The sequence below is a fragment of the Mus musculus genome, chromosome 18 (assembly GCF_000001635.26).
Source record: "Mus musculus strain C57BL/6J chromosome 18, GRCm38.p6 C57BL/6J".
Lineage (NCBI taxonomy): Eukaryota > Metazoa > Chordata > Mammalia > Rodentia > Muridae > Mus > Mus musculus.
In genome coordinates, this window is record NC_000084.6 from 37,931,632 (window position 1) to 37,955,039 (window position 23,408).

Here is a 23,408-nt window from a genome sequence, read left to right on the forward strand (position 1 = left end):
TGATAATAAACATGATTCTACCCGGCTCCTCTGAATCCCATGTGGTATACAACCTTATCTTTGAGGTCTTTATTCCATTCCACTAAAGACAATTCTGCCCTAGAATAACTTGGCAACCCATTTATAAACAAACTACAATGCAAGCCAATAAGGTTATTCTATCATACAGAATATAATACAACAGTTGTTTTGGTCCATGTGCTTATCAAAATTATACAGTTCCTCACTAACACTACCACTTCCTGAAGGTTTTATAACAAACACTGATAGTCCAAAATGTCCAGCTCTTGACGGCCGAGAGACGGATCTGTGGTTAAGAGCCTTGTAGCTCTTGCCGAGGACCTAGGTTCAGTTTCCAGCATTCACGTGACAGTTTACAACCATCTCTGATTCTAGCTCTAAGGATCCAGTGCCATCTTCAGACCTCCTTAAACATCCAGCAGCACATATGGTGCACATACACACATGCAGGCAAAATGCTCAAAACACATACAACAAAAATAAACGCATCTTAAAAAAAAAAACTCTTCGGGGTTTTTTTGGTTTTGTTGTTGTTTTGTTTTGTTTTTTAAGTACTGGAACATTTACCCACTCTCCTTGCTTTTAGAACTTATGGTTCTCATTGAATCGGCAATCACTGCTCTTAAAATATATTAATTTCTCAATTGTATGAGAAGACATGTAATTTATTAAATGCAGGGATACTCTGCAGCCTCCCAACTCCCTGGGTGTACTGACTCTCTACATATATTTCAGAAATGAGTGTATTTGACACCCACATTCGTCCCTGCTGCAAAGTCAGAAACACTCTGTTCGCTCCAAATTTTTATTTTCCTTCCTCTGAAAGGATTCTGAAAGGAACTGGAACAATGCTAGTGAAGGGAAATGCTCCTGGCCCAGAAGACAGACTCATCCAGAACCGAAGGGGAAAACCAAGCAACCTGGCTTCAGTTACATCAATGCTCCTAACAGCCATGCCTTTAAAAGATGATGCCTATCCACCTGTAAAACTAGAAATCTACTTGCTCTCCACACAACTTGCCTCAGAGGGTAAAGGGCAGATCCCAGACAATAGATAAGCTCTGTTACTTCGGGCTGCCTGGACTTAGAATCTGCATAAGCCAGAAAGGTATGAACTGCAGTCCTTCAAATGCAAACCACCCGCTCCGAAAGGTGTGGTTGCAAGCAGCCTGAGGGGCTGCAACCACTCAAAGACAAAGCTTCAAGCACCCTTAGTCCAAGCCCGAGGGTTTTTATAGCACACTCAGAATGGGCGTGCTGGCGGATACTGCACAGGAGGAAAGGTGGAGTAGGCGAAACAGCTTTGAGTTTGGATTTAGCCAGTAAATTCAGGGAACCGGAGCCGGGGTAACAGAAGCACCCCAGCAATCTCACCCACTCCACCCACTCCCACACGTGTGCACACACAGGGACAAGGAGACGAAGACTGCAAGGCTCCCTGTCTCCCACTTTCATAGCTCTCATAAAAAGCAGTGAGAAAGACTATCCTCACGCCTGAAGGGAGACTGTAGTTGACAATTAGGAATTGAAGCAGCCGGCTTTCCTGGAAGCGGTCCAACTCTCATAGCTTGCACTACCTACTTTCAAAACTTCAGTCAAGGTAAGGGTTAAAACCAGAACCTCAGTAAAAGAGAACTAGGTTCAGCTCCACCCTCTGTACAGCAAATAACAACTCTGGGCCAAATCCACTCAGCTACACAAGCCTCTGTGACATGCCAAAAAAAAAAAAACAGGTGAAAAGAAGTTGGGTTCCCTGGGAATTCTCGCCTTACAGGGAGAGTTTACTTAAGTAGATTTTTACCAATTTATAAAACACTGTGTTAGATCTAATTAAGAAGCACATATAAAATTTGAAACAAAGCAAACAGTAACAAGTCACAGAGGTCATCACAAATCAGCAAGAATAGCCAGAGTTTGGATGGAGAAGGTCAAACAGTATCCATGGCAACAAAATCAAAACAAAAAAATACAGAAATAGAAGAAATACAGGTCCTACAACTTACACTATAGAAGGAAAGTTGTGGAAGGAAAACGTTCGGACTGGAAGACTAATTCTTATTACCCTTAAAGAAAGAACCTAAGGATATACTGCTCTGGTCGCCAAAGGATCCTATTTCTACAATAGTACTTGCTGGATCAAACAGTTACTGACACCCTGTATGTCACTGGAAAGGACAGACTAGGAGCACCTGGTCTTGCTAGAAATAGGAAGAGATGAGTCACTCTTTTAATTCAGAATAATATGCTCTGAACCCTGCAGGTCACCAAACACTTTCTTCCCATTATCCATCACTTATCAGTTACTTCCCAAACTTGTGGACTTGGATCAGAATATTGGGGGTAGGGGGAGGCATAAGAGCTATAAGCCATTTAGTTGGTCAAAAAGATTACTATGTTACCTGGAAGGCCAAACTAAATATCTAGTTAACAATAGGCAAATAGTTACACAGAAACTATTTCTTTCTCTTCTTCCCCCCCCCCAGTCCCCCCCCCTTGGTATCTTTCAAAGCTTTTACAGTAAGAGGTAAGTAGCTCCCTGGATAGAGAGGACAGAGGACTTAGGAACGGCAACAGGTAGTAAAACAGCTCACATGAACATCAACAGTCCCTCGGCCTGGGGTTAGAAGTACTGGGCACTAAGGAAAGATTCGCTCTCTCCTACAGGTGGTAGGAAAAGGAATGTCAGGAACCTTGGGGCCCAGAAGATGGTAAAGGATAAGTTGAGAAAATGGTTATTTTTTTTAAAGTGTATAAAAAGCAATTAAATTACTCATAAACTTATTGGAGTTGAAGTCTAAGTCGCTCCTCAAGGGGGAGGTTTAATCACCATCTCGGGTCATGAAGGGCATAGTATCTTGAAAGAAGTTCTAACCCTCTGAAGTGATAAGCAACAGGGCAAAAAGAAACAGGTTTTGTGGATAGGGAAGCCAACTACAGCCATGCCCCAGTGACCAACAATCACAAGGACAAACGTCCAAAGAAGGAGGGGAGACGAGACTCAAGTCAGGTAACATTCCTGAGGGGAAGCATTACCAGGTGACACCGGGCAGAAGGGGACAGGGCGGGAGGAAAGTTAGCAGGTGAAAAGGATTACTAGTGAGAAAGGAAATGACCTTTTAAAAGAAAAAGATACCTCAAATGGGATATGGGTGAGAAGAGAACTTAGAACAGCTTACAGGGGTGCAAAGAGGAAGAAAGAAAAAGAGAGAGAGAAAAGACGTGTTGGGGTACCAGAGGCAGAAGAAGAAAGGAAGTGGGACTGAGAGCCCGCGGGGGCACGGGGACGGGAGCGCAGAGCCTGCGGACTGAACAGCGAGGGAAGCTCCAAGGTGGCCGAGGCGAGGGCCAGGTGGGACATCCAGGCTGCCGGATGTCCCGGAGGGGGAGAATGTGGGACCGCGAAGCCCAGGAGCCAGCAAAACCAGGAAGGGAGGCGCGGGGGCGGCTCCCCAGCTGCAGGCAGACGCCCCCGGAGGGCAGCGAGGGTCGCCCGAGTCCAGAGGGCGGCCACTCCGCCAGGCTGAAGAGCAGGGTGGGAGGGACACTCACAAATTTCTTATGTTTGCCGCCGTCGCCGCCCGTCGCAGGCAGCTCATCCGGGCTCCGACCCTTCTTCTTGTCCCGGGTACCGCGGCCGGGCCCCAGGCCCCCGCCGGACGGCTCCATGTCCTGGTTAGCGCCGGCAAGTGACCCCTTGTCTACGCCGCTCGCGCCCGGCTGCCCCGAGCCAGCAACCACCGCCGCCGCCCAGCAGCCTTCTTAGCCGGCCGCCGCGCCCCGCCTCATTAACATGCTGGGCTGCGCGCGCCTCATGAATATACAACGGTGACGCCTCGCTCCCGCCCGCCTGCCCCACTTCCGCCCGGACCCGCAGCCCCTACCAATGGGGGAAGGGAGGGGGGTGGCGGGACGCCGCGGAAGCGCGCTACCTGCCCGGCGGGCCTAACCATTCGGACCCACGTGTGGGGGGTGAGATAGAGAGTGGGCGGCGCTGCTCTGCCAGGCCACAGCGGGGAGTACCGCCCCCTGGCGGTTGGAACAGGGTAGACCTTTAGGCTCCCACGCAGAAACCCACGTGGCTGTAAAGCTAGACCATCTCATGCTCCAGCCAGAATTTTATTGTCTGAACCAGGACGCTTATCGTAGAGACACTTTTATCTTGGTTGAAAATTTAAGGCTTTTTTTTTTTTTGGTGGGATAATGCAGTTTTTATGTATATGATGCCTGTGCAGTGAAAAATGTGAGAAGTTACCTGATGTAGAAAGAACTGAGTTCCAGCCAGCGCCAATTCCAGCTGGAGTTCATTGCCCAGCTCTGAATCCTAGACTAGCTTTCTAGTTGTTTCTTAGATGGGCAAACCAATTATTGCCAATAGCCTAACCAGCAATTAAATAATTACTACATGTTGGGCACAAACTATAGGCCAGGCCATATGTTAAACATGACATGTTTTTCCTCACTAAATCCTCACAATTTCCTCATGGAGTCTACTGGTATCACCACTAAAGAAATTTGGACTCTGGGAGTTGCAGTGACTTATAATTGATAGAAATTTATACAGATTAATCTGACATCCACGTGTTTACCCAGGATTCCCCACAAGCATTAACCAAACATGCCCAAGAGTACTCTGGGTATGGTCTTTATATGATCTCTCCCCTCAGCAATGCCATCCATTTTCCTGACTACATCTACCTAATGTGGGGCCTTCTAGTATGAACTGAATAACCCTGAGGTCTGAAGGAAAGGATTGCAAGTGTATATTTCTGATGACAGGGTCAGAAGTTTTTGGAGTCTCCAGTACTTAGCTAATATCAGGGAGTCTACTAACTTTGCTGTCTCCTACATCTGGCCTTTATCTCCTGTTTCCAACCTTCCAACTGCTGGGTGAGACGGTGCATAGAGCTGTCCAGCTCATCTTACTGCAGACTGTCCAGAAGAATTCCAATGCTGAGTGAAAAGACAGTGAGCTACCTGTCACTCCTTTCTTGTACCACTGACAACACCCACAGTTACCATGCCCGACTGGAGACTCCTCCAGGAAGGGGTCTGTGCATGGTACACACAGGATCCAGCTTGTTCCTCAGTCAGTCTGTGAGCAGTTGCTTACATCCAACAGAGCCAAGCACTTACTGGGTTTTATCTCAGGACATCTTTACCAGCTAACATCCTCATCTCAAACACCCATGCTCACATACCTGAAGACATCTTTACCCTTCTCAGGTCAGTAATCTAACTCTTCAGCAGAAATGTCCCATTAATTCCCCATTTGAGGAAACTAATCCATGGTGAATACACACATGGCCTAACTAATAAAGTACTGAGTGAATGGTAACAATTTTATTATACACATCATCATCTGTTTCCTTTTCACATCATACATCGGTAACTAGCAAGAATTAAAATCCCAGAAAGGTACAAAAAAAAAAAAAAAACCAATTGGTTTATTAGATCCAAAACAGTAAAATGGACATAAAGCCAGTTAGAGCTTCACACCCTCTCCTCCTTGCCACTGTACTTCATCTGCAGTTAAGGTTTCAGAGAGCCACGCCTTCCTCCCCTCAGGTTCACCTTGCATGGAAGCAAGAACTGTAGTAGGGGAACCCAGAAGGAAGTCAGAGGTGACTTTAGTACCGTCCAAACTTTCATCTCTAACAGTCTCTGTGTTGGAAGGACAGAAGGAACAAATGAGGGGAAGAGGGGCTGAGGACAGTTGCTGGGGCTCATTACCCATAACGTTCCAGAGACCTGTCCATGTCTCATCCCTGAGAGGGACAATCATCAGGCCGTGAGAGTTTGAGGGAAAGGGGAGTTAATTCTAGAACCACATATGGTTTCCAAACCCTTCACCAGAGTTAGTAAACACCCTGGGGGTACCCAGTTCAGACCTGGGGAAACCATACTTTCCTTCCCACCACAGAGGTGACAAGGAACTCTTGGGGACACAGCATCCATGCTGCTCTAAATCTCCACATCACTTTCCTTGTCGTTGTCATGGTCGCCATCATAGAACTCATTGGGTGCTTCTGGCCTGTAAAACAAGGAACAAGAGATTAGAAACCCACTCTTCAAGTTCCAGACTCCTCCCAGCACCCTCCTCAGAGCCACTTTTCTATGGGAGTCTTCTCCAAAGCCAGTTCCTCTCCTCTTGCTGGCAGGGACTTACTGCAATCCATGTACTCAATAAATGGAGACTCCTGTGTGCCAGGCACTGCCGTAGGCCTTACCAAAACAGCAGAGAATCAGCTAGACTAGATTTCCATACAATCTCTCAAAGCTTACATCATGAGACCAGCAATAACAAAGCTCATGAATGAATACAATAACTTCAAATGGTGGAGTGTTCTACATGAGAAAACTGAGTCTGGTGTGAACAAGAGGGTAACAATGGACCTACAAAATGAGAGACCGTTCTGACAATGAAAGACCTAAATTCTGTGAAGAGGCTGGCCAGGCAAAGATCTCAGGAAAGTCCCACCAAGCCCCAAGAAAACCAAGTACAGAAGTCACAAGGTCCAAGGAAACTGAGCCATTCGAGAATGACAAGGAGGCCAGCAATGCTGGGATGCATGTGGGCAGACAAAAGTAGTCTCAGAAGACGAGTCTGTATGCAGATCTGTATGCAGGGCATGTTCAAACTGTTGCTTCTAAGTACGAGGAGAAGGAAAGGTGTAAGCTGAGACTGATGCAGGGAAGAGTGTCTTAGTTAGGGTTTTACCGCTGTGAACAGACACCATGACCAAGGCAACTCTTATGAGGACAACATTTAACTGGGGCTGGCTTACAGGTTCAGAGATTCAGTCCATTATCATCAAGGTGGGAACATGGCAGCATCCAGGCAGGCATGGTGCAGGAGGAACCGAGTAGGAGCCTTCTACTTCTTCATCTGAAGGCTGCTAGCAGAATACTGACTTCCAGGAAGCTAGAATGAGGGTCTTATAGCCCACACCCAGTGACACACCTACTCCAACAGGGCCACACCTTCTAATAGTGCCACTCCTTGGGCCGAGCATATACAAACCATCACAGAAAGGAAAGGCTGCAAGACTGGCCGGAAGGTATGAGCAGAAGACCAACATGAGGTATGAGTAGAAGACTGGCAGGAAGGGATGCACAAGTGGAAGACTGACATGTCATTAAACTACCAGGGGAGGGAAGTGACAGCAACACAGGGCTCAGAAAGTACTCAATACTGGTTTCCATCTCTTTGAAAACCTTTTCTAAAACAGGCCATTATAAAGTCACAGAAGAGGAGCAAGAGACTAAGGCAGGCAAACAAGGCCATCTCTATCACCTCTAAGAGCCCAGGGTAAAAAGTGAGAAGTCGGTCTCTCAGGGTAACTACAGAACCTAAGAAAGTTACTTGCTCTCTCTGAGCCCTGGGTTCTTCCTCTCGTCATCTGAGGATAAGACCCATCTCTTGGGTTATGCAGAGAGTAGAGCCAGATGTGAACACACAACTATAGAAGAAAAAGCCAAACCCAGACAAAAGGAGAACTTAAAAACAGGTGTTGCTGAACCAACTAAGACAATGGCAATCAGTTTCTAGAAGTCAGGTTTTAGAGGCTTGTAGACAACTGCTAAAGAAAAGATGATTAGATAGAGCCTGAACCAGATATTTAGATACTTCCTCACCCACGCCAGGGAATGGGGAGGTATCCATGAAAGAGGGGGACTGGAAGGTCCCAAGGATTAAGACCAAGTCCAGAGGACAGAAATGGAGGCCAGAATTCTATGACCCAGAATAGACTCTGGAGGAACTGAGAAGTCACCCACAGCAGCAGCAGAGCCAGCTCCAACCTCATGCACAGAAGCTCACAGCAACTCGAGTGGTCTCAGTCTTGTAAATGTATCTGGTCCCTACTAAATATATCTCTTTCCATCTTGATTTCTTTTGACTCTTTTGGGTTCTGTTGTCCTTTCTCATCATTTTCTAGAAATTTCTTCAAGGATTAACAACAAAAAGATCTATACTAATCAGTCCTTATTTCATTCTAGCTATAAATATTTCAACATAGATCCAAGAAAGATAAAGATTATTTACACACACACACACACATACACCTCACTCAATACAGCTCAGAAATCTGGAAAAGTGAACTAAACAAATGTAGAGACCCTATAAAAGAGAATGTAGGCAGTGGTCTACTGGTTCACTGCTCAGGACAGAGTAAAATGCTGGCAAATGGAGAGACAGCTCAGCAGTTAGGTACACTTGCTGCCATAGCAGAGGACCTGGGATCTCTTTCCAGTATCCAAAGAGCAGCTCACAACCATCCTTGACTCCAGTTCCAGGAGATCTGACACCCTATCAAGTACATAATGATGTACATAAATACATGCAAAGTTAAACACCATGCACATAAAATAAATGAATCTAAAAATAAACAAAAGATTTTTTATTTAAAAAAAAAAAGATGTAAGTAAACCACTAAGTTCTTTCTGGAAAATAATTTGGCAGCAAATATGAAAAGTTCTACTGCATGCATATCTCATTTGCCCTAATGGCAACAGCTATGAAAACTGGACCCACTCAAACAAGCATACAGAGAAACATACATAGAGACATACATACATAGAGGGATTCAGTGCCAGTCTTCACTATTTTTGTAGCCACAAAAGAAAGGGAGGGGACGGTGCAGTGGGGTAAATATCCACAAGTGGTAACTGATTACCCTCGCAATCATGTGACCACCACACAATGGAATTATACAACTGAGAAAACACTGATCTACACACACTGACACAGGCAAGTGTAACTCCAAACAACATATAGAAAATATCCTCCCACGGATTAACAAAAAAATGTATAAACAAGCTGGGTAGAGCAAGCAGTCCATGCCTATAATCCCAGCATTTAGAAACCCGAGGCAGGAGGGTATCTGATTTAAAGACCAGCTTGGTCCACACAGAGGAAACCATGTGTCACCCCCCCCCCCAAAAAAAAACCAGCAACAAATCAAGAAAAAAAAAAGCTGTATAAATAAAATTCTGGATATGCACATGTGCATGTAGTATTCTTATAATCTATAGAAAATTATCTATTCAAATAATACATAAATCAAGCCATAAATAACAGCTACTTCCATGGAATAATTCTGGAACTACGTGAACACAACATATTTTGATGTTTATAATATTTTCATATTATTGTTGTTTTGTTCTTAAAAGTGTCAAAAAGAGTAGAAGGCTCGCAGTCTAAAGGAAACCAGCCAGGGCCAGATGAACTTGTGCCTTCTCACTTGGAAGCCTTCTCTGCAAGCCTAAGGAAGCACCTGCCCTCCAGCCCCTGCCCCAGACCTGCTGTAGTTCTCCTCGGGACCTCTCTCTTCAGCGTCGGCCTCGTCAGTCCTGTCATACGTCAGGAGGTCTGCCGGGACATCATGAATCTGGACACTGGGTGCATGGTTCAGCATCTTCAAGTTTTCAAAGATTGTCTGGCGGATCTGGTCCAGATACTAGTTTAGAAGAAAGAAAGTCAGCGGTGTTGGGGTGATTCCTATAGTACAGGAAATCCTACCCACCTTCGTCCCTGACCGTCCTGATCTAAGGTAGTATTTCAAGGTCAGATCCTCAGTTGGCAACTGTCCCTCCCCAACAACCCCACGATAAGATCGACAGTGACAGCCCAGAAATTCTTTCTCTTGCTCTCTCCACTTCCCCCCTCCTGGACCTCTCCTGAACCCCCCCCCCCATTGCTGTGTCCAGCCTCTCCAAGCTGCTAACCTGGCGTGAGTTCTGATTCTCGATGCGGGTGCTGACATCTGGATGGAGTGTGAAATCTGGGGCAAAGTACTCGAAGTATTCTTAGAGATGAGAAGCAATTGGGAGAGGGGATGAACAAGAGTATGGCTGAGACACCAGAGTGAATCCCATGGCTTTCTGATCTCCTCTCCGAGGCCTGGTCCCCATGTGTAAGAGTATTTGCTCTGCTCTGAGCACAGGGATTTAGTCTGCAGAGCTACCAGAAGGTGCAATTTCCCTCCAAACAAGGTCATTCTGAGGACTGGTGAGAATGGTGTCCCCCTGTGGTGGCATCATGAAGTGGATCTTACCACTATAGGGAAGTTCCTCACTAATGGCCTCTTCTACCAGCAGAGATGTTTCATATGTCCTGAAACCAGCAAGCAGAGGGGTTTGGGTTGATGGCGTGGGCTGAAAGGACCACCCCTCCAATTTTAGGGAGTCTGTCGTGAACCACAGAGTAGTAGAACAGAACACTCACCAACACCGGGCAACATTTCGGACAGTGTAGCCACCACCTCCCAGTACCAGGAGAGGGATATTGAAACTCTTGACATATTCAACACATTCCCTGTTAGAAACAAGAGGACTAGGTAAATCTAAGACATGTGACCCCAGACATGACTGGAAATATTGTACAAAGACTTGACCAACAATATTTCTCTGTCATATTGTGTAGTATAACTCAAAGTTGCATTCTTTGTGTGTGACTACTTGTATAAACGGGTTTGTCTTCACATGTGTGCCAGTGCATGTGTGTCTGAGGATGTGTGCATGTATGTTCACACATGTATACAAGGGCTAGAAGACATTTTCATGTGTTGGCCTAAAGATACTAGCCACCTTTTTTTTTTTAACCTGGCACTTGCCAAGTAGGCTAAGCTGGCTGGCTACCAAGCCCTATGAATCTTCTGGTCTCTGCTTCACCAGGGCTGGGATTACAGATCATAAATGGGTGCCACCGGGCCTAGTGTTTTTACATGAGTTCTGGGATCAAACTCAAGTCTTCATTCTGTATAGCAAGCACTTTTACTGAGTGTGCTAGTCACCCTGTCCCCACCTGGCTCTGAGCTATATGCTACACACACACACACACACACACACACACACACACACACACACACACACACAAACACACAAATGAACAAATAAAAATACTAGCGTACTTTACTGTGTTGTGTCTCAGTGAACATTTTAAAATAAAGCACACCCTCACGGCCTTGCTTACTACTCTCCGCCACACCTGGCCTGCTACCCAACTACTCCCATCGGTGTCGCCACCAGAATGTCTGTTCTAAGCTTCAGGACATACCTTCATACCTCGTACTTCTCTCCATCAACACATGCCCTGCCCAAATAATGTGATTGGCTTCCTAACTGGCTGCCCACTACCCACCCTGACCCCAACTCCCACACCAACCCTTTCTTCATTTAGCAGTCAGAACAGTAACTCTCAAACTCATTGGACCCTGTCACTTCCCTGTTTAAGATCCTTCAACGGTTTTCTATCACCCATGGAAGACAGGGTCTAATAGCTCTGCACACTCTCAGCCTGGCCAGCTTATAGCACCTGCCTATGTTCTGGCCTCATAGGCTGTACTGTCTCTTGTCAAGACAGTAATTCTTTTTTACTTCGGTCTTAGGGCTTTGCACTGGCCCTTCACACTGCTTGGAGTAGGATTCTCTGTTCTCCTTTTACGGCTCACTCCTTAGTCTCCAGGTCTCCCATTTCACCTTCTCAGAAAACCTTTCCCAAAGCATGCTGTCTACTATACATTCCCAAGCCAGGTGTGGTGACCTGAGCTTGTAATCCCAGAATTTCAGAGGCTCAAGCAGGAGGGTCACAAGTTCAAAGCCAGCCTATGCCACACAGTGAGCCCTTAAATAAAACTGTACCATTAAAAAGTAGATTCCCTGTTGTTACCCTGTCTTATTTTTTCCCTCATTAGATTTTTGATTGTATGTATGTGTATCATATACACATATATATGCAATAATTAATAATAATAACAACAACAAATTACAACTTTAAATAACAACAAGAAGGAAGGCAACGCACCCATGTCCTCGAATGCTGAGATTGAAGCAGCCTAATCGATCACAGCCCAGGGAGTCAGCGCCACACTGCAAAAAGGAAAATCCCAAATGGCTACAGTAGCACGAATGCTCAGAACATCAGTGTCCTCTAGCGTCCTTCCTCACCAACTTAGGGAGCTTACGCTTCCTGATCTCCTTCCTGTAGCCCAGGCAAGTCCTCTTAGGGAGGTGCTAAGGGAGTTACCTGGAGCACGATGCACGTCGGCTGGTAGAAGTCCACCACCTGGCTGATGACTGGCTGGAAAAGGTGCTTGTAACCTGGGAGAGGGCCAAAGGTGGGCAACCTGGCACCCCAAGGGGATGGGGAGACAGGGAACAAAAGGAAAAAGGGGGTTGAGAGAGCATGTAGCCCAGGAAAGGGGCGACCCACAGAACCAACCACTGGTTCTGAACTTCTGGAGGGTGTTACAACTGCCAAGTTAAACACTAGCAACCTTCCTCCCAGAAGAATAAATGAACAAAACGTATACACACATAATATATGTCATACAAATTCCAAGGGTTCATGGTCCCTCTGAAGGCCATTCGTCCTTAAGGAAACCTGGCCCAACAATAGACAATACCAGGCAGAAGAGGTTAATTGAAAGAGAAGAAAAGGGGAGACGAGTGAGCAGAGAGAAGTCATCAGAACTTACTCTGGTCATCAATGCCATCTCGTAAGGGCACATTGAGACAATAGTAGCGGCCACTCTCTGCTCCAACTTCATACATGTCACCTACAGAAAAGAGAGCGCAGTGACCGTGCACAGGAAGTTCCCTCAACACAGCCGTTCCTCTGTGCCTTCTACCACCAAGGCTCCAGCAACCTGCATTCACTCAATACAGGGTCACAGCTATGTAACTCAGGATGGCCAGGAACTTGTTGCATTACCCAGGTTAGCTTTGAACTCTTAATTCGCCTGTCTCGGCCATCTGATTATTGGTATTATAGGTATGTACCTCCTTGTCTGGTTCAAAAAATTTTACTTAGCCGGGCATGGTGGCTCATGCCTTTAATCCCAGCACTCAAGAGGCAGAAGCCAGCCTGGTCTGTAGCAATAGACAAAGAATGAACATAAAAACTAGAATAAATACAACTAGCAGTGAGGACTCTAAGAAAAAGAGAAGGTGAGGTACCTGTTTGACTTAATGGAGTGGTCAGAAAGGTTTCTCTGCAGAAAGGACATAATACTTAAGACCAGAAGGCTAAGGAGTCAGTCATGGCAGAGAGCTGAAGGACAGCCAGGGGCAATGGCACATCCCTGGTCTCCCTAATTCAGCATGCTGATTATGGAGGATTCTGTACAGACACACACACACACACACACACACACACACACACACACACACACACACAAAGAGCTAAGGGGTACAAAAAAAAAACAAAAAACAAAAAACCACAGTAATTCTATTCCCTACCTGTTCCAGGAAAGAAGTAATTTCCGTATTTGTGGAAGGACACAGTCATGACCCGGTCAGTGAGGTAGAAGGCTTCCTGAACCCCGTCACCATGGTGGATGTCGATATCAATGTAGAGCACCCGAGGGTGGTACCTGGTGTGAGGACAGAGCCATGTTCTGAGGAAGAGGCTTATCACCCAGTCCTCTCCTCCCCAACACAATCTCTGGAATTATTTAGAGTCTGCCTCTGGCCAAGTCACTTGAAACCTCATCCCACCAGCTTCCTCCAGGCTAGAGCCTGGGGAGAAAGGGAACATGCAGCGGGGCTGAAATGTGAGCAGGCAGCAGGGCCAAGCAGGAAGAAGCATCAAGAACTTAGGAGAAGCCAGTGGGGAAGGAGGTCAGGGCTGGGCCACGGCCTGAGGACCTGCATCCCAAAGTCTCTCATCTCCTCTGGCGATACTTACTTAAGCAGCTCCAGGATACCAATTACTATGTCATTGACATAGCAGAAGCCAGAGGCCTGTGGGGAGATGGTTCTATAAACAGAGGAACAATTCTTCTATCCAGCTACCCCAGCACTGTCATTCAGCCGACCTCACCTAGGGTAGCCACAGTTTTCCCCATTGCAACCTTACCTCAAATTTCTTGGCATGATGTAGACCACCGGCCCAGTTGATGGCAATATCACAGATCTGAAAGATAAACACCCATTCAGTCTTTTTCTTGCCCACCACTGAAGCTGGGTTCCAGATCAAGGCTCTATGGTCCTGAATCTGGAAACCCACAGGAAAAAGGACCAAGACTCAGGGTTACATCACCTTGTTGTTTAGCTGTGTTGCTCCTTGCAGAGATGCGCCTGTGTAACGGGAGCAGAACTCGAAAAGTCCTGGAAACACTGGGCTGCAGGGCAAAAAGTGGGTGGGGTTAACACCCCTCTTGTCACTTTCCCCCACCTTCCCCACCCAAACTCCAATTACCACTGTCTAAAACACCCCCTACCCCTTCTCCAGACCTGAGCCATTCACAGACCTATCCAACAAAGGTTTTAGACCAAATCTTGTACCAAGCTTTGTTGCAAAGCATAGTACAGGAAGCAGAAAAATGTCTAAGTGCCAGGGAGTTTGTACTCAACCTGGGAAGCAAAGTAAACAGCTTCTTGGGTATACAAGAAATGGGAGGGAGCTAGCTGAAGGAGGAGGCTGGCTCATCACAGAGGTGTCTGTGTGTGTCACACTTTGTCATGATGTGTAATGATATTCTTTTCAGTTACACCTTTTTTCTTTTCTTGAGACAGGGTGTATCCTTGGATGTCCTAGAACTCACTTCTTACTCTGTAGACCAGGATGGCCTCAAACCTGCCTCTGCCCCTGCTGGGATTAAAGCCATTCACCACCACTGCCTGGCTTACAGTTGCACATTTTAAAGAAAGAACTGCATTCCTGTTTATGTGGAACACTAACAATGACATAACTAACTGAAAGCTGTCCTCTCACTGTCAGCACAGTAAGCCACATGTCAACTGTATCAATTACCACTTCCATACTGTACGATCCCACTGATGTAACAGTCGAGAAAAGAAAAAATACAAGGATAGAGATCAGATCAACAGCTGCTTGGGGCTAAGGTGAAGAGAAGGGATTGACCAGATTTGTAGAGTAAAGGAAATAGTCAGTACCCTAGTATACTGCATCAAAACTCACAGAAGCATGACACCACGGAGCTGGGAAGACAGCCTGGTCAGTTAAAGTGCTTGTGTTACAAGCAGCTGGACCGGAGTCGGTCCCAAGGACCCATGTAAAAAGGTCAAGTCTGGTTTATGCTTCTAATCCCAGCCGTGGGGAGGCAGTTCTAAGGGGTGGCTGACTAGTTCCAAGCCACTGAAAGACCTTGTTTAAAAAACCAAGGTGGCAGCCAGGTGGTGGCGGCAAATGCTTTTAATCCCAGCATTCAAGGAGACAGAGGCATGCAGATCTCTGTGAGTTCGAGGTCAGCCTGGTCTACAGAGAGAGTTCCAGGATAGTGAGAACACAGAGAAACTCTGTCTCAGAAACAAAAACAAAATGGAACAAAAAAATAAAAAAAATAAAAAAATCAAGGTGCCTAGGTGTGGTAGAACATGACTTTAATCCCAGCACTCTGAAGCAGGTAGATCTCTATAGGTTCAAGGCTAGCCAGCCAACCTAGTCTACATAGCAAGTCCGAGAACAGCGAGAGCTACAGAAATACTGTCAAACAACATCAAAAAAAAAGCAACAAGTGCTGTTAATGGCAAGTCAGCTCTCCAGTTCCTAGTTAAAATATAATTTATATATAGTAATTTTGCTTTAAAAAAGATTTATTTTTATTTAAGAATTTGTGTTTGATAAGGAGAAAACTAAGCAAATTGAGAAAAATAAGAATGTAATCATAAATTCTAAGAAAAAAACAAAAAGTTATACAGAAAAATAGGTTAAGTAATAGTTGTACTATTGGGCAGCTTAGCTATAATGATGTAAGCACAGATGGGCAGTGGTTGCATATCCTCTTAATTCCAGCACTTGGAAGGTAGAGGCAGGCAGATCTCTGTGAGTTCGAGACCAGCCTGGTCTACAGAAACCCTGTCTCACAAAACCCATTAAAAAAAATTAATTAACTAATTAATTAATAGTGTAAACATAGAAGACTGATTAATTTTAAAATGTAAAGATTGGGCATGGTGGCAGACAACTTCAATTCCAGAATTCAGGGCCAGAGGCAGGAAAATCTGTGAGTTTGTAGCTAGGATGTCTCTAGAGAGTTCCAGGCCAGTCAAGGCTACCCAGGAACTCCATGTCTCAAAAATAAAATAAAAGGTTGAGGCTAAATGGAGTAGCTCACACCTACAGTCTCACACAAAGGAAGATCAGGAGTTTAAGGCCATCCTTGGCTACATAACCTAGGTTCCAGAAACCCTGACTCTAAATAAATAAATACGCAAACATAAAACCAAGGGGGTGTCAAGATGTCCTAGCAGATGGGGACACTCCCCATAAAGACCCATGACCTGGACTTAATCTGTGGAACTCATAGGGAGATCTGTTCCCACAGACTGTCCCTCTGACCTCCAGCCATGTACCACTCTTCAAAAGATAAGTGAATAAATAAATGAGAAAATAAACTTCCCAGTAAATAAATACGTTAATAATATAAACTGTGATATCACCGCATTGTGAACTGGGACAAAAGCGGAGCACACTGGGGTGGTATGGGAAAATGAGTGGCTCATACCACCACACCAATGGCTTATCAGACAACCCGAGTACTTATAAAAGAAACAGCAGTAAGAGATAATACAGTAGAGAAGTATGATTGATTATAAACCCAGAGTGAGAAGGCAGACAACCTGTGTTCACCCATGTAGTTGGTGGTTGTGAGGTTGGGCAGTGAGCTATGCCCCAGAGTTCTTATCTGTACAAAGGAGACTATAGTAAGTCCTGCTTAATAAGGGGCTGAGAAAATGGCTTTAAGGCATTTAAAACAGTACCTAAAGCATAGTAGGTATTATCTAAATAGTACAGATTGTAGAAGGAGTTGCAACAGTAAAGTAATTTTATTATTTTGAAATGTAAAGATAAACACCACAGCAAGGCATGGTGGTGCACAACTTTAATCCTAGCACATGGAAGGCAGAGGCAGATGAATCTTTAAGTTTGAGGCCAGCCTGGTCTACAGAGCTAATTGCAGGACAACTACGGCTACATACAAAAACCCTAACTCAGAAAATAAACAAACAAATAACTGAAATAAATAAATAAACACCAGAGAAATAGGTAAAAGTAAAATGGGAAGAGAGATTGATAGATGGAATAGATCTGAAATTGTTTTTTCCCCCAAATTATAATTTGGCTATGAATATCAGATTACTTATTTTTAAATTACAATTTACCTAGGCTGGTGTGGAACCTACTATAGCAGACCAGACTAGCCTCAAATTATGGCAAGCTTCCTGCCCCAGGCTTCTCAGCTGGGATTAATAGGTGCTAGCCATCACATCGGGAAACTATTTGAAATTAATTTTAAAACAGGAGAAAGGAAGAAAAAAAATCCCTGATTCTCCTCTGAAACACAGAACCCATATAAGCACAGCTATAGTTTACATCTGCTGGACTGGCTGAGGGATCTCAAATGCCCAGAGGGAGTGTTCCCTTACTTCCCAAGAATGTTTATAGGACTCCAGCTGCAACCTAAGAGATGACTCTGCATTCTCAGACCTGGAAACCAAACTGGGAAGAAAAACAACAGAAATGAATTTTTAAAAAAGAAGAGGAGGAGGAGGAGGAGAGACTGGGCAGTGGTGCCACACACCTTTGATCCAAGCACTCAGGAGACAGAGGCAGACAGATCTCTGTGAGTTAGAGGCCAACCTTGACTACAGAGTAAGTTCCAGGACAGACAGAGCTACCCAGAAAAACTCTTGTCTCAAAAAACCAAGACAAAAGAAAAAAAAGAAAAGAAACTGTCCAAGACAGTACGTGACTCAACACCAAATGTGCAGCACACCGAGTATACGGCAGAACTCTTCAGGCCAAAATCATCATGAAAAGCTCTATGCAAAGCCAAGCAGTGAGACACACCTGGAATTCCAGCACTGAGAGGCTGAGGTGGGAAAACCAGCAGTTCACTGATAACACTGGCTACATAAAAAGATCCTGTCTCGGAAAACAAAAGAAACCAGGAAACAAGGTGGGAGGGGACATCTATCGAGATGACTCAGCTGTTAAGGTACAGGTTACTCTCCTAGAGGGTCTGCACTCAGTGCCAGCACCCCCATTAGGAGACACACAACCACCTGTAACCCCACCACTGGGGATTCCAGTGACCTCTTCTGGCCTCCATAAGTATCAACACATGTGGCATACACACATATACATACATACACATATAGTAAAATTGTTTTCAAAGAAAAGGGAATTGGGGAACTGCATGGAAGTGGTGTGTGGGAGCGGAGAAGGCTTTAAAGAGGCTGTGAGGAGAGCCGAGAGCACTCCCTCTGTGGGAGTGAGGTATCAGGAAGGAAGGTGCTCAGGACAGCTTATAGAGCCTGCCTTTATCCTACAGCCAGGACCACGCCATCAGTCGGCTCTCTCAGTAAAACTAATTAGGAAATCCGCTTACAAACCTGGGCTCTGAGCCAGATGTGGTGGAGGAAGACCAAAACTCAGAGGCTGTGGCAGATTCTGTTCTAGTCTGCTTTCAGGACTACAAGTTCAAGGCCAGCCTGGGGCCATGTGGCATGACTTTATCTCAAAACAAACAAGAAACCTAGGTTCCGGATCTGAGTCCTACTACATCCACTCATCAGCTAGGTGACTCAAGCTACACTAGCAAATTTCCCCAGACCTCCATTTACTTAGGTGTAACACCAGGAAAAAGGCGATTGCAGTCCAGTGTTGCTATGAGAATTGACTAAATGCAACCCTCAGCGTCATGCATAATAGGGTTGGGACTCAACAAACAGGACTGTAGGAAACAACATGGAGGATGAACAACCTCATTTCTTCAAGAAATAAATTCAAAGGAGAGAGAGAAAAGACAGAGTAAGTCTCAGGAGACCATATAAATCCAAACCTTGTTTGGATCCTGATTTAAATAAAATGCATCATGCACACACACACACACACACACACACACAGAGGGAGAGAGAGAGAAATGGACATATTTAAACACTGATTACATTTTTCATTAAAGAAAAACGTTTAATTTCTGAAGTCTAATACTGATATTTTTAAAAGTATCACTTAGAGATACATAATAAAATATTTATAGATAAACGTATGTGGCATCTGGGATTGGTTTTAAAATCATGTGACACAAGGGGATACAAATGACTTAAGACTGCCCAGGTATGGAAGAATGTGCCAGAATCACAGCACTTGGGAGGCTAAGACAGGAGGATTCCAAGTTCAAGGACAGCATTACTAACTAGTGAGGCCCTGTCTCACCAGTCATTTACACTAAGTGTTGAAGCTGGGCAAGGAGTGCACTCAGATTCACTCTTCTACTCTGCTTTCAGAAATGTTTGACTTCCCCAATGATAACTTTAAACAATGTCCACTCTGCTGGGGCAGGCCTGTAATCATGTAACTGAAGAGGCAGGTGGATCTCTGCTAAGTTTGAAGCCAGCCCGGTCTACATAAGGATTTCCAGACATGCCAGGGCTGGATAGTGAGGTCCCTGTCTCACAGGTAAATAAATAAGAAAATAAAACAAACAGTACTGAGTTTTCCATAGCTATTATGCTTACTAGTTTTGGATTTTTTTAATTAAATGAATGGATTTATTTATGTATATAAGTCTCTATTTGTATGTTTGCCTGCATGCCAAACGAGGGCATCAGATCCCATTACAGAAGATTGTGAGCTACCATGTGGGTCCTGGGAATTGAACTCAGATCCTCTGGCAAATCAGCCAGTGTTCTTAACCGCTGAGCCATCCCTCTAGGCCAATACATTTATTATTTTTCACTAATGTACCGTGGAGTGTTAACAAGGCTCATGGCTCATTTTGTTGCCCATTCTCCAGCATCCTAACCCTGAGTCTTCTGCCTACAATAAACACAAGCTCCGTGTTAACCTGGTCTGATTAGGGGTGATGTAGCTTATAAACAAAAAGCTGAGTATCATGCACAAAGGACTGGATTCAATTCTTAGTATTATTTAAAAAAAAAAAAATTTAATCAAAAGCTAGTCATGTCAAATCATTCCCTGGCTTTAATGACCTTAATCAACTATAGGAACAAAACCATTAATTTAATACATAGCTGTTTACTTTAAATACAAACAAACAGAACAAAAACAGGGTCTCACTAAATAGTGTAGGCTGGCCCTGAACTAGCAGCTTTCTTGCATCTGCCTCTAAGTGCCAGGATTACAGATGGGAGGCACCTCAGGCCTTGTGCTTTAAAAAGGCCCCAGCCATCTCCTTAGCCTCCTCTCAGCTCACTCTCCTATTCATTTTCTGGACAGCTTTTCTGATACTCAGAGAAGTCCTATTCCACCCTACCACAGCCCTTTAGCACACGCTGCCCCTCCTACCCACATTTCTCCCCTCTCCCTCAGCCATCTTTCAAACCTGAACTCAACCTCTACCATTTCATCTCAGACCAGCCCTGCTCTGAGGCTAGATAACTGACTCTTCCAAGTCCACACGCTCAGTCATGGGCCTCCTCACAGGGCTTAGCAAAGAGAGAATATTAAAACTTTGTCGGGGCTGGTGAGATGGCTCAGTGGGTAAGAGCACCCGATTGCTCTTCCGAAGGTCTGGAGTTCAAATCCCAGCAACCACATGGTGGCTCACAACCATCTGTAACAAGATCTGACGCCCTCTTCTGGAGTGTCTGAAGACAGCTACAGTGTACTTACATATAATAAATAAATAAATCTTTAAAAAAAAAAAAAAAAAAAAAAAACTTTGTCATTTTCCCTCACCATCGTATCCCTCATACTTAGCCCAGCTAAGAGAGAGCAAATGACTAGCAGGCATTCACGGAGCAAATGAATGAATGAATGAATGAATTCACTGACTCCTCCATGAAGACCCCGGCCTCCCAGTGATTGACAGCCCCATCCTGCCCTCACCAGTCATCACCCACGTTGAAGGCATTAAGGCTCTTGGTGAAACCCTGCATATTGGTGGGGCTGACTCTCTGCAGGAAGTCGATGTAGTCCTCAGAATGGAAGCGGCACATGTCATGCTGGGAGGCCTGGTAAGGCTTGAAGACCTGGGAGTGGGCACAAAAGGGAAGCTGTTACCTGAGTACTGCCTAGGTGCTAGCCCTAATCTTGCAGGATACCTAGAGACCAGAAGTTCCACTCCGGTGAGCTAGCCAAAACAGGATCAGCCCCAGAAGGGTGCCAGTGGGTGACCAACTAGACAAGACCTTACTTAATTATAATCCCACCTAAATGCTGAAAGACATTCCCAATACCACGGCAGGTAACAACTGCCATGGAAACAAGTGGAAACCAAAAAAGGAGAGAAAGGGGTTGGTTTCTGAATTCCCAGAATTTTTCTGCTTAGTCTCAGGAAAAAACAAATGTGGCTTTTCTTTATCAGCAGTCTCTTTCTCTCTTCCTCTCCCTTCATTTTTTACTCTGTATCTACAAATTCTTTTGTAATTAAAACATTTTATCACATTATTTACTTATTCTTTGTGTGTGTGTGTGTGTGTGTGTGTGTGTGTGTGTGTGTGTATGGTGAAGTCAGGGTGTCAGATCTCTCCTTTCATCACTGGGGTTCAGAGTTCGGACTTGAGCCATCATCAGACTCAGAGGCAGGCACCTTCACCCAGTGAACCATCTCTGCAACCTGCTGAATATCTTATAACCTGTTGATCCATGTGAATTGAGATGTTATCTCAGGAGAACAAAAGTCCCTTTCACTGTTCCTTTGACACATGGTCTTATTACTGGCTCCTCACAATGCCAGGAAGGGGAAGAAAAAAAAAAAAAGACTCAGTTTGGAAGTTTGGACAAAAAAACCTGGAAACGATCAGGCAGTGCTCTGCCAGTCACCAGGCTGAAACCACACAGAGTGATCCCAGCCCTGGACACTGTCCAAAGCAATCTTCTTACCCCCTATTCCTTGTTATTCTACAGCAACTGGAAGAGGGAAGAAGAAAGGCGACCTGCTAGGCAAGCTACTTTTATCAAGACCCCTGAAGATCACTTCGTCTCCCTCCTCCCTTTGGCCCAGTCTCTTCTCCCCTGTCAGCCTTGACTCCTGGCCATGTGCCCTGTCCCTAGTCCCTGCCCTCCCAGGCCCGGTTCCTCCTGCACTTATCTCCTCTCCTAAACTCAGACTCTGCTCCCTTCTCTGGGGTTTTCACCTTGGGGTAAAATATGTGAGCTATATGACAACCTAACTGAAACTCAAAGTAATAAACCAAAGATTTATTATCCTTGGTTGGGGGACAAGTGGAGGTTCAAACAATGCTTTGAAAACTGGGCAAACAAACAAAAGACACTTTTTTTTTTCCTCTTCTAGAAAATGCATAAAAGATCACACAGACAATCTCAGGGGAGTCACAGCCTTGCACTAAGCTCACCTCAGTCTTTTCTACTCCCAAACCACTGCCTGTGCCTCAACACACTGATTACAGGTTAACTATCTTCATAGTGAACAAGGGTCAGACTCACTATGTTCCCATTTCACGGCTATACATTCCGAGTACCTGCATAACTGAACTGCACCATAAAGACAGAGACGTTCTATGTTAAAAAGCAAATTCCCAGGACATCTTCTCTACACACATACACCACAAAGGGTGCAGAGCTGTCCCCAAGAGTTGTTCTAGCTCCTAGCAGGTAAATGGGCAGAGGAGAAGGAGCAGGAACTATGGGGAGAATATATTCCCAGTCTTCCTCCTCAGTCCTGAACCACCATCCACCTTACAGGGCAGAGGGGCTAGAGGCGCACTACAGTAGCAGAACACTCACCTAGCGTGTGTGCCGCTCTGGATTCGACCCACCAACACGTAAATAAAATAAAATGATGCGGTGAAGGAACATACCTGTCTTCAAAGTGTCCCCTAATGCTAGGCCAAAGGCTGATCTGTCCTCAAGTTAAAAGGGAGTCCCATCTAAGGTCAAAAACCTATCTCCCTTTAAGTCGGGGGGTGTTTCACTACCACCACCACCACTGCCCTGCACATAGGGAATGTTTCCGGTGCCCTCTATCCTTCTCCCCTCTCCTCTAGAGGTAGGTTGCACCTGGCAAGTCCAGCCCACCTAATCTAAGGCCTCAGCTCGCTTCCAGGCCCAAACCCCTACAGAAGTGCCAACACTCACGATCATCTTCTTATAGAGACCATAATGCAGGACTAGGCTATGAGTCAATGCCAGGCGATGAGGTTTCATTGGGTGTCCAGCTCCTGAGGGTGGGAAGAAAAGAGTTGGTCAGTCCTTACCCCTAGAGTTGCAGCCCTTGCCGCAGAACCTCTCCTCCCGCACAACCCTGAGCCCTACCATAGTGGAAGTTGCCCACATCGGGGTCGTAGAAATACGCCACGGTCTTGGCCATGGTGCTGGGGGGACCAGGCCCCGAGCCTCAGCTGCCCGCCCGCCCGCCACCGGACGACAGCCCCACCCCCGCCGTGCGTGCTGCGCAAGCACGCAGCCTACTACTGCAGAACCGGAAACCTCGGCC

General features: G+C 45.4%; 2 protein-coding genes across 6 annotated transcripts in view; both read right to left on the minus strand.

Annotated features, from left to right (window-relative positions):
* Diaph1 (diaphanous related formin 1) overlaps positions 1-3,991 on the minus strand; it is a 92,022-nt gene extending 88,031 nt beyond the window's left edge. For 3 of the 4 annotated variants that reach the window (NM_007858.4, NM_001305980.2, NM_001305981.2), the window contains exon 1: positions 3,571-3,845. In NM_007858.4, coding sequence (NP_031884.1) covers positions 3,571-3,687 — 117 coding nt within the window. In that variant the 5' untranslated portion in view covers positions 3,688-3,845. Of the gene's footprint in view, positions 1-3,570 lie in introns of all 4 variants that reach the window. The other variant, XM_030250316.1, reaches the window with a different exon arrangement.
* A 1,348-nt stretch (positions 3,992-5,339) lies between these two features.
* On the minus strand, positions 5,340-23,384 carry Hdac3 (histone deacetylase 3). Of its 2 annotated transcripts, none has more exons than NM_010411.2 (15): positions 23,228-23,357; positions 23,051-23,133; positions 20,840-20,982; positions 14,063-14,144; positions 13,880-13,936; positions 13,709-13,764; positions 13,261-13,394; positions 12,498-12,578; positions 12,047-12,120; positions 11,825-11,889; positions 10,247-10,336; positions 10,077-10,135; positions 9,748-9,827; positions 9,322-9,479; positions 5,340-6,052 (listed from the first exon to the last, which is right to left on the minus strand). In NM_010411.2, exons 1-15 carry the CDS (start codon positions 23,280-23,282, stop codon positions 5,983-5,985), a joined length of 1,287 nt encoding a protein of 428 aa, NP_034541.2. In that variant the 5' UTR covers positions 23,283-23,357; the 3' UTR covers positions 5,340-5,982. The 2 variants fall into 2 exon arrangements, 1 of the variants encoding a protein (NP_034541.2); XR_385976.4 differs by having other exon boundaries at positions 5,347-6,052; positions 12,047-12,146; positions 23,228-23,384.
* Between the last annotated feature and the right edge of the window lie 24 nt (positions 23,385-23,408).

Excerpts from the sequence above, each read along its gene's own strand:
- Hdac3 (NM_010411.2), bottom strand. The coding sequence starts at position 23,282 with ATGGCCAAGACCGTGGCGTATTTCTACGACCCCGATGTGGGCAACTTC. Across the intron at positions 20,983-23,050 it reads GTCTCTATAAGAAGATGATC|GTCTTCAAGCCTTACCAGGC; the intron begins GTGAGTGTTGGC and ends GCCCACTCCCAG. Across the intron at positions 13,395-13,708 it reads GGTATCCTGGAGCTGCTTAA|GTACCACCCTCGGGTGCTCT; the intron begins GTAAGTATCGCC and ends TCCTCACACCAG.